At 38.5% G+C, this 11,721-nt stretch overlaps 1 protein-coding gene across 1 annotated transcript in view; it reads right to left on the reverse strand.

The window, feature by feature from the left end:
* Positions 1 to 2,200: 2,200 nt before the first annotated feature.
* FCRL3 (Fc receptor like 3) overlaps positions 2,201 to 11,721 on the reverse strand; it is a 44,316-nt gene continuing 34,795 nt past the window's right edge. The window contains exons 8-13 of the mRNA XM_042781886.1: positions 6,382 to 6,409; positions 4,531 to 4,553; positions 4,296 to 4,391; positions 4,005 to 4,073; positions 2,396 to 2,427; positions 2,201 to 2,311 (exon numbers count right to left, since the gene is read on the reverse strand). Of these exons, the coding sequence (XP_042637820.1) occupies positions 2,201 to 2,311; positions 2,396 to 2,427; positions 4,005 to 4,073; positions 4,296 to 4,391; positions 4,531 to 4,553; positions 6,382 to 6,409 (359 nt within the window). The remainder of the gene's footprint in view (positions 2,312 to 2,395; positions 2,428 to 4,004; positions 4,074 to 4,295; positions 4,392 to 4,530; positions 4,554 to 6,381; positions 6,410 to 11,721) is intronic.

The raw sequence follows: 11,721 nt of genomic DNA on the forward strand, positions 1-11,721 counted from the left end.
CTTGGGTTTCTGAGGCAGTATCACTACGGAAGTAGGATTGCCCAACCTTCCTTCTGAGGAGTGGCTGGTGGGTTTGAACTGCCAGCCTTCTGAGAGCAGTCAAGTGCCTTAGGCACTATGCTACCAGAGCTCCATTGCACCCCATAGTGGTATATATTTTACATGCTTGTGGTGAGAATTAAATAAAATAATGCATGTAACACACTTAGCACAGTATCTGGCAAGTAGTAAATATTTTTTAAAAAATGAACTATTAATATCTTTACTTAGCAAACCACATAGTGGTGGAATCTAAGGTTTGCGAAGGCCAAGGTGGCCCTGTCAGTGCATCTCTATAAATGGTGTGCCAGTGAGTACCAGTCAAAGTTGATTTTTGGATGCATGTAAGATATCCCCTAGGGATTCCTAGAATTATAGGTGATACTTTGGAAAGAACTGGACGTCCTACATGAGGTGAGGGCCTGTTGTCAGTAAGAGTCAGAGATTAATGTTAACATGACCTCATTTGTTCCTGGAGCTTGTGAAGCTGAGAGGCGTTTGGGAACATTAGGATTTCAAAAGGAACCAAAACGCTGAAAATTGCTGGTATATTTTTCACTTATGTCAGATTCAAGTTTCCAGACACTGTGGGAAAGATTTTCTGAATAGTAATAGCTAGGAAAGCGTTAACCTAGATATTCACTCCAAGAAATATTAAGTAGAAATCCAAATGCAAGGACTACAGCAACGTTCAACAAGATAATGGATATTAGAAATATAATGTTAAGTGAAAAGTAAGTTCTAAAACATTACATACAGCAATACAATCTTTTAATGTATAAAGTGGAAACAATTAGTATGAAAATATATTTCTAAGGAAAATATACAGATACATTAATATGATATAAAGAGGAGAGCAAAGGAATAATGAATTTAGGGTTTGGGATGATGTTTCCATCAGATTGAGTGAGGCAGGGGAATTGGATGGTGTCTTAGTTTCTTAATATATCTATAACAGGTATATCACAAGTGAGTGGCCTTGATGAGAAGAAATTTATATTCTCACATCTTAAGGGACTAGAAGTCCAAATTTAGGGAACTGGCTCAAGGAGAAGTCTCTGTCTGCTCTGGAGGAAAATTATTTTCTCTTTCAGCTTTTCTTCCTTAATTCCTTGGTAATCCCCAGGTGGCATCAATCATTCCACTTTTGTACTTCCTTGATTCTTTGTCTAATCTGCTATTTTTATATTTCAAAATTGATTGACTTAATATATACCCTATATCAATATGACCCATAAATATAAAAAGAATACCCTGTTCCCCAATGGGATGACATCCACACATATAGGGATTAGGATTCCAAGGCATATTTTGAGAAAGGACATAATTCAATCCATAACAGATGGAAAAAGCCAAATGGTTAGATGTCATAGGTTATTGTTTTGGGGTTAATGAGTCATTCTATCATAATTAAAACCAGCTAACTGGGAGTGGGTCATGCATGACAAAGTGAGACTGTCATGAAACAAAGATTATGATTAATGCAATTCTGTACATTTAGGTCCCTGGAGTAAGGATAGAGAAGGGTCACATATTTAAATAGATTGTTTAATGAAATGTTGAGGTCATTTTTCATCACAACTTGACTTGTATGGGAATTTCATCCTATATGCACCAAAATACACCTCAGATAGTGTCACCTGTAAACTTTTTTCTCTAACTCACTTTGGTAGTTTCCAATTTGGTAACAAACACAGTGTATATTTATCAAAGTGTTTACATTACCACCATTGGCCACAAGAAAAGGAAACAAAATGTTTAGAGAAAATTGTTTATGCAGAGAGCACATCAAGAGTTTCCAACTACAGTTAGATCAAAGGCCATGGCTACACCCTTGTCATCCTTGCTGAGCCAATTTTCTGTCCTCTGTTTCACAGCCCAGGAAGCGGAAGGTCCACCTGCCCTGCCATGTGTCTTCACTATTGAAAGAGAGAAGCGCTTGCCTGCTCTATCCTATAGAACATGTAGATTCAGGCACAGAGTAGGTGTACAAACCTTTCATATAGCCTTGTGCCTCCTGCAGCCCAGCCTCCTGGGAGGCAGATCTGGTAGAGAAAGAGGTGTATAGTTGGAAAGAACAGGGAGAATGGCACAAGGTGCTTCCCCAGGGTCTCTGCCATGCTCACTGAGTAAGGGACTAGTGATCCAAGTCCTATCGTGTTCATGGGACATTCTCATAGTTTTCTTTGTAGTCCATGTCTCTACTGTTGGACTGCTCTGGGGAGTCATTTGGGTGTGCCTTCTTCAACTCTGAATAGATGACTGAGTGTTCCTGGGTAAAAAAAAACAAGCAGTAAGTACCAAAATACAGAAGAGAACCAGCAGAGCACAGAGAAAGCCAGGAAACCCAGCCTACCTTATCCTCCTGACACATCCTTGATGAATTTGCTATTGGAAGGGAGGAAGAAAGAAAAGTATTAAACTATGGACAATATATTTCAACTTATAATCTACTCCCCATGTATTCCAAGCCAACATTTTCTCTGTTAACTCATCACTTGATTTTTTCCTCTGTGGTGCTCTCCCAAGCCCTCACAGATAAAGCCCCTTGAATACACACATACACACACTAACAAAGCCTTTCTTCTGCTCACTAAATGCCTGGAGCAACTTTGCTGACAATTTCCTTCTTGCTCCTCTGTTCATTACAACTCCAGCAGAGGTGCCCCCTCCATCTCAGGCCTGTATTGATACTATGACTCAATATATATGTATTGATCATCTGGAAGAAGTGGGGAAAACATGACACACTTCACGTTACACAAAGAAATTAGAGGAGGCCAGAGAGAGGGTTGGCACTCTAAGGCCACACAGCAGATTCTCAGGGAGCCAAAGCCAAAGGAGCCAATAAGAAAATTCAGTGTGTATCTCTTGTCCCCCCAAAGGGTGCTTGTATATCATTTATTTATTCAGCCAATTAACATTCATTGAACAATGACCATCTATGAAGCATTAGATAATTTGGAAGAGAAGAGATGAGCACAGAAACAATATAACAAGTATTATGGACACCAAGATAGAAATACAAACTGAACTATGCTGATGCCACAAAGGCTCTACAGTTCCTCCCAGGGTGAGTATAGGAATGGGTGACGGAGTCACTATAAGTTTCATAGTTGTACTTGAGTTGTCTTGAAGTGTGAGCAGGGCTCACCTGGTAAACCAGGAACAAGAGTATTCCAGGATGACTGAGAAGCATGAGAACAAGAGCATAAAACAGCATAGTGTGGTGAGGAAAATGTTAAGTGCAGTATGGCTAGAATGAGGACATAAGGCAGAGCTTGGGAGGTCTGAGTACAGAAGAAAGAAGGGGTCATACTTTGAAATGGATAGTCAGTGAGTGTTCAATCTAGGAAATGATGTGATTAGTTGTGCCTCTCTGAGGGATCATGCTGGAAAGTTGGACCAGAACAAGACCAAAATAAAATGACTAGCTTAGAGAATTACAATTGTCTATTTATTAAACTAGGGAACTCTGGTGGTATAGTGGTTAAGACATTTGGCTGCTAACCAAAATGTTCAAACCTACCAGCTAGTCCATGGAAGAAAGATGGGGGAGTCTGCTTCCATAAAGATTTATAGCCTTGGAAACACAATGAGTGTTACTATGAGTCAGAACTGACTGAATGGCAGTGAGTTTAGAGTATTTATAAGATTATGAAAGGCTTAACTTAGTAAATAGTGTGTTAACTTATAAACAATGAATTATTCACTCAAAAAATATTTCAGGGGGATGGGGTCTACAGTTTTCCAAGCATTGCACTAGATGCTATGGATGCATTAGTGAAAAATCATACAATCTGTCTTCAAGGAATTTATGAGGTAGTGGTGGTGGTGTGGATCAGTAAGTGGGAATGGATATGATTATGTTATTCACAATATTTGAGATTCTTTAATCAAATAACCCTTGCTGGACTTCATACCACACTTCCACCTTACCTCTACTTGTCTGGGAAGTTTCTCACCTGATTTTCCTTTTGCAACCTGGATGCTCAAGACCTGGGAATATACCAGATTGGAATCTGCAGTATTTACTGTGGGAGAAGAATCAAGGTGTTATAGTTGGCTGTAGTCAACAGCTCACTCTCTAGATTCTTCTTCCTAGCCACCAAATTCATAACCACCTTCTATTCTCCCAAGAAAATGCCAGGAATATCATTTTTAAACTGGATGTGACTGGAGCATGGGCCATTGCTCAACTCCTCTTCCCTCCCTGGCTCATGACTGAAGCCCTCTGCCACTTAGAGAATCCTTACCGTTGCTGTACTCTGGGTGCAGCTCCACTAGGCCTAGTGGCTGGGAATAGGAGGGCTCTTTGAGGTCTGTGCTAGAAAGCCTTGACAAGGAAGGCTCTGGAGAAGACTCAATGAATCTATAGTTATGACAGAAAGGAGAGAGTTAAGGGAGAAAATTATTTGTGAATGGCACAATCTAGGGAAATTAGTAACCAGAAAGGCACAAACCTAACACGTTCATGTGAAAAATGGTGGCTCTTACACTGTGAGACTGCATGGCTCTTTCAAGAAAATGCCAAACGGGATGTGGCAGGCACAGCATGGAACTGAAAGAGCATTACAAGGCAGGCAGACTGAGGCACACTCAGAAGGCAAAATCCACGTAGTCCCAAGGTCACTTTTATGGGGTAAAAATTCATTTTTGGCTAATTTTTAAATTATTTTTTGAAATGGAAATGCTTTAACATTATAAACAAAGACTTTTCCTTTCCTGTAGAATTTTATTTTTGTCTTTTTCACAAGGTCCCCTTCAACTTTCTACTTCAGATTACAATAATCCACCTTCCCTGAGAGATACCATGAAAACTCTTAAGGAAAACTGTTTTTTTTTTTTTTCTCTCTTTTCCATTCCCTTCTGCAATTAGTATTGTGACTCAAACATTATAAGTATTCAGATATTGTTTACTAAATGAGTTAGTAAGTAGAGGAAAGAGCAATGAGGGAATGAATAAGTGTATCGCTATGCAGGATGATGTTATTAAAACATCAGTGCTCCAATTCACCATAGCAAAGAGATGGAAACAACCTAAATGCCCATCAATGGATGAGTGGATAACCAGATTATGGTATATGCACACAATGGAATATTATGCCACATTAAAGAACAATGAGGGATACACAAATCATCTCACAACATCTATGAATCTGGAGGACATTATGTTGAGTGAAATAAGTCAATCACAGACAGACAAGTACTATATGAGCCCATTACTATAAAAAGACAGAAAAGGGTTTGCTTGGGAAAGGGAACTCACTTAGTAGGTTACTGGGATGGGGAGGGAAGGGGAAGGATTAATTTCGGGCTTGTTGGGTTCTACACGCTGACATGGATAGGGGGAGGGATACATGGGAAGGATCTATGACCAACATGATAACATTAAGAAATGGGAGGACACCGAGTTGTGCACATAAGAGATAGACGACAGATGCTAATACCAACTGATGTGTCCACAATACTGCATTGCAATTAACACCAAACACCAGGCATTTAGAAGCAATCAGCCCTAGGACATGATGGCCCTCGAGACCAGAAGAACTAGATGGTGCCCAGCTACCAAGACCAACCACTCAGGAAAGGATCAAATCTGGAGATCCTGGATAGAGTGGGAGGGAAAACGTGGAACAAAATCCAAAAACTCAATAATGACCAGAATTACTGGTCAGATGAAATCTGGCGAGGCTCCCAATACTATGGTCCTGGAATACATTCTGTGCCTGGAATAAACCTCACTCCCAGGGGCTGGCTCTCAGTCCAATAGTTAAGAAGGTGTACATGCAGACCACTCAACCCAGGATGACGCACCCACATATTCTATGGTAATATATCCCTTAGAGCGATAGACCATGGGAAACCAGAGGACCAACATTCAAGTTGAGGAAATGCAAAATAAACAGGAGTGCATAAATATAAGGGGCACAGGAGGAGCGTTAGAGGGTACGGAGGGGGGGAGACTGGGTTAGGGCTGGACATGGTGAATGGGGAATGAATCTAAATGTACACGTAACATGGCATGTAAAACGAGTTTTTTAAATAAAAATAAATAAATAAATAAAATCAGTGCTTGACTATCCATCTGAAGCATATTTAAAGAAGTAGCTTTTTTAGCATTGATAGCAAATAACATGAATTCTGTATATAAGTCAATATATGTGAGTATTATTCATAAATATGAATGAGAATGGTCTTCCTAACTACATTTTTGGATTTTATAAAAATGTGAAAATGTTAATAAGAAATGTTCTAAAAATGCATGTAATTACATGTTCCTTTACTATGGATATAAATAAATCATGAAAATATTGCAAGCACAAAAGGCAGAGACCTCACCTTGGTGTTCCAGTGGCAGCAATTCCTCCTGCAAAGCAAACAAAGAAATATTTGTGTTAAATGACCTCTGTTTCTGTCTCATCTCTCTCTCCTCACCCCACTCCTTCTCTCTCAGTTCACACATGGACAATGGGCTGTATATTAGAGTGTTCTAGAGAATGTTCTTCCTTGAAAGCAAATCTGTTCTTTATCTCAGCTCCATCTTGAAAGACATTTGTCCAGGATCAGACTTACTCTGATCGTCGCTCAATCAGTAATAGCAGTGTGAACACTTAAGTAATTGTGACTGAGTAGTAGAAATGAGACAAACTCTAATTATGGTTGCACAGCATCATGAGCATAATTGTACATTGAATTGTACACATAAAAAATGTTGGAATGGAAAATGTTTTGTTACATGTTCTTTTATTACACACACACATGCGTACACTCTAATTCCAGTTCAACTGCTATCTTCACACACATTCTTTTGTTCTGACTGTAGGTCTAGATGCTATCCCAGTGGTTTAGACAAGCCAAGAGAGACTTAAAACCAATACAGAATTCTTACACAAGTATGGATCAAAGACAATGCCATAATAAGCTCAGACCTATCCCCTCTTCCTCTACTGTGAACCCTGCAAATCTGTTTCTGAAACAGTGAACTGTGTATTATGTGGTTCTGTATTGTACTGTTTCTCTACTTCTCTTCTTTTACTTGGCTAATTTCCACTTACTATTCCTCCTCCAGAAATTTCCCTGATACCAACAGGTTGTACCCTGTAATATTAAAATTACTATGTTGTATTCTAATTATCTATTTCTGTGTTCTGCCTCTAACTCTCTCCTTCATGAGAAGGAATGCTACTTAAGGATGCAAACCTTGATTATTTTTGTAACCCCAGTGACTAACATGTTGAAAATATTCAATAAATATTTGTTAAACAGCAGAATAAATCAAAATATGTACTTTGATGACTAAAAAAAAAAAAAAAAAGACAAGTTGACAATTTTTAGTAGGTGATTACATGTAACCCTAATCTGGAAGGCTACTCCATCAGGTTTGGAAATATAACAGTTTTCTATCATTCCCAAAATATAAAAATCTTCCTGGCCCACCCAGTAAACACCTCCTCCTAACTTCTCAACAAGGACTTCTAATATTTTATATGTGGCTCCAAATCTGTCTCACAAGGTTTAGAGAACACAAGTTACTGCCCAAAGTAAACATATTCAGGCTTGCCACCCATAAGAAATGACTGAATGATGCCTGCAAATGCTGTCCTCAGGTATCAAGCTTCCTGAGGTAAACTTGAGGTATATGGATATAATCTAGGCCTGTACCTTTCTCCTCAGAACTTACTGAGAGCCACATCAATAAACAAGCAATGTTCTTGTTTGTGAATGGGTCAGCTCAGCCTTAGTATGCATCTGGAGTTGGTCTATCTCTTCATGTGTAAAAGACAAAACTAAGACCCAGAGATGTGGCTATTTATAATAATAGCAATATTAATAATGGTGGCACAACATGAAAAATGTCATCAATGTCCCTGAGCTATAAATGTGGAAGTTGTTATGTTGGTGAATGTCTTGTATATGTTTTCACCACAACAAAAGTAAGTAATATAATAATAGCAAGAGTCACTAAAAAGTTACAGGCCAGGCATGTGATCAGATTGTCTCATAGTATCTAAAAGGAAGATACTATCATGGTTAACAAAATATATACAAAGAAACTGAGTCATGGAGAATTTAATTTACTTGCCTAATGTCAAGTATTTGGCAAGTTATGTTACCAAAATTTTAAGCTGAGCGGTTCAACTATAGTCAATAAATTTAGCACTCATTTTGGTAACTTGTAGAACACATTCAGGCTAAGAACCAGAGTTTTTTACTTTTAGAAATATTGCAATAGTTGTGCTCCTCCCAGAGAAGATTCATCAGTAATGAGAAGAGGGACTTTGCTATAAGGGGAGTGGAGATTGGGCAAGATTTTGAGAAGAGAAGAATAGAGATTCTCTCCTTGGCTGGCTATCAGGATTCCTTAGTTGAGCTTGTTTATCTGAGAAAAAATTCTTCCCCTAGAAGGACATACTTGAAGGACCAAACCACCTGGGTTCCAACTCACATAAATCACATAAAATGATGTTTGGTAATCTTTCCTTCCCTGGTGTTGCTTGGTGTTATTTTGACTAATCAGTCTGTTTTATAAAACACTATCAACTTCAACACTAAGGTTATAATGTCTCCACTTGTTGTATGAGCTATGGATTAATAAATGACATTCAGATGGACCATGATATATAAATAAACATAATTTTTAAAGTACAATATGTGATCAATCTTCTACAAATAACCAAGGTGTAATGGAGAGTATGTACTCAAGGGTTAGAGAGATACCAGTTAAGATCCAACTCTGATTCTTCATAGCTATATAAATTTGGAGAAGTTATTAACTTTCCCAGACCTCTCTTTCTTTGTCTCCAGTATGGTAATAATAATATTGGTTGAATTTAACTGAGTTAAACTCAATGAATAATTAGGAGAATTAGACAAACTATAAATTTTATATCATAGACTCTAAATGAATGACAGATTTTATCATGAGTATTATTGGGATTAGGAGCATTGGTGGTATGGTGGTTAAAGTGCTCAGCTGATAAGTGACAGGTCAGTGGTTCAAAACCACCAGTGGCTCCACAAGAGAAAGATGTTGTAGTCTGCTTCTGTAAAGGTCACAGCCTTGGAGACCCTTTAGGTTCTTCTCTGTTACAAAGGGTCCCTGTGAGTTGGCAGTGGGGTTTTTTGGGGGATTTTATTTGGGTTAGTGTTCTCATTGTCTTTATATATTTGAAAAAAATCACACAAAGAGTCACAATTTTATATGTAATGTTATTTAAGAAAACATCAAGTACTATAAAACCAAAGTCACTGCCATTGAGTCAATTCTGACTCATAGCCACCTCCAATCAGGTGATGGGTTGGAACTGCTGACCTTTTGGTTAACAGCCAAATGCCTTAAGCACTACACCACGAGAGTGCCTTAAATACTATTGTTGTTAAGTGCTGTTGAGTTGAACTGGGCTCATAGTGACCCCTCCTTGGGTTTCTGAGGCAGTATCACTATGGAAGCAGATTGCCCAACGTCCTTCCAACGAGTGGCTGGTGGGTTTGAACCACTTCTGGTTAGCAGTCAAGTGCCTTAGGCACAACACTATCAGAGGTCCCTTAAATACTATAGTAGCTTTGAAAGAACAGTCATAAAATGACGGTGCCACTTTTCTTGCAGGAAAGGGAAATATGGAGCCTTGAAAATAAGGATAAGAAGATTTTGACCGGCATAACTGAAGCAAATTTGTAAAGTTTTTCAACAAATTGAAGTTCAAATATTTATTTATTTGTTAGCTTGATTTTCATTATAAGCCATGAGAAAAAAATCAAACTCCAAACTCATTGTCATTGAGTTGATTCTGACTCATAGTGACCCCCTTTGGGTTTCCAAGGCAGTAAATCTTTATGGAAGTAGATTGCTCAGTCTTCCTTGTGTGGAGTGGCTGGGAGGTTTGAACAGCCAGCCTTCTGGGTAGCAGTCAAATGCTTTAAGGACTAGGCCACCACAGCTCCTTGAGCCATGAAAAAGGGAGGACAAAATCATTTGGTCTGACAGAAAGAGAGATGCCATGTTATACAAGAGAAAGAAGATTGAAAGTAAATCAAAATACAAAGTTTTGACATCTTGCAATCACACAAAATACTGAATAAAAAGTCCATACATTCAAAGTTCCCAGATCTATGAAAAAAATTTTCATAAAGACAAAAAAAAAAAAAAAAAAACTCACTGCCATCAAATCAATTCCAATTCATACTGACCCTATTAAGTTTCCAAGGCTGTGTCATCTTTCTTCCACAGAGTGGTGATTGGGTTTGAACAACATACTTTTTGATTAGCAGCCAAATGCCTTCACCACTACACCACCAGAGATCATTATAGAGAACAAATGCAGTTACAAAGGCACAAATATAGAGATAAAAGATTTCTTTTTGGGAACAATGCACACGAGAAGACAGTAGAGCATCTTTAAAGTACTCGAAGAAAACAAAACAAAAATTGTCCAAGAATTTATACCAGTAAAAGTTTTTTCACCAAAGAATGCAAAATAAAGACTTTTACAGACACACAAAAGCTGAAAGAATTCAGCAGCAGCAGACTTGTACTACAAGAAAAGTTAAAATGAATTATATGTGTAGAAAGAAAATGATACTATATAGAAATATGGGTATACAAAAAAAGGAATAAAGAACACTGGAAATCGTAACTACATGGGTAAATAGATAAGAATTATTTATATTTAAGCCACTTTAAAAGATAACTGATTTTTTACAAAATAATTACTAACAGTGTAGCTGGAAGAGAAGAAATGGAAGTACACTATGGTGATATTCTTCTAATTTAGGTGAAGTGGTAAAATATCACTGGCAAGTAAACTGTGGTAAGTTAAAGACATATACTATATAAATCCCAAAGCAACCATCAAAGTAATAAAATAAAGAATTATAGTTAATAATCTAAAAAAGGAAATAAAATGTGATCACAATAAATACTCAAATGGGAGACAGAGACAAGATGGCATCCTTACCAGGATACTCTGCCTAATCCCTCTACAATAAAGACCTGGGAAAACTGAGTGAAACAGATATAAATAATGATCCTAGAACTCTGAGCATCATATGAAAGGATGAATTAGAATGAGTACTGATTGGAAAGGGAGATGAAGCAAGGACAGTGACTGCAGAGAGAAAAGAAGCTGGGTCCCAATGAAGTATGGCCATTTTGAAGCACAGAAGGCATCATACACAGGTGAGGAGAAACCAAGTTCTTGGAATATACACTGCAGTAGGGACACAGCCCAGTCAGATTTGGAGGGAATCAATTGGAACAGAATACATACTGGATCTGAGAGGAAAGTGCAAGGAAACAGGCCAGATTTTTAGTGGCACAGTAGGGAGCCAGAGAAGGAAAATGAAACAACTCATCAATAGTGGACACTGATCATCTGGGTTGAGGGGCCATGCAAAGGGGAAGGCCCATGTGGGGCGGTTGGAGACCCAGGAGTCTGGTAGCCTCCCAATGATCAAGTCTGGGCAGGAACTGGATGATGAGTTGCATGCACCCAGAAGGGCATGAGCCCACACCAGTGAATCACAAATGGAGAGATACCTTCTCCACTCTGACAAACACAATTTCCCAGTGGCTAGGGGTGTCCAAAGAGAAGAGTGTTCAGCCAGGGGGCAGTTTAAGCATAGGCACTGAAACAAGGCGGGCTTGTGCTTACTCACTGATCTGCACTGAACACGTTCCCT

Source organism: Orycteropus afer, unplaced genomic scaffold (genome assembly GCF_000298275.1).
Source record: "Orycteropus afer afer isolate SDZICR_OR568_19922 unplaced genomic scaffold, OryAfe1.0 scaffold00193, whole genome shotgun sequence".
Taxonomy (NCBI): Eukaryota; Metazoa; Chordata; class Mammalia; order Tubulidentata; family Orycteropodidae; genus Orycteropus; species Orycteropus afer.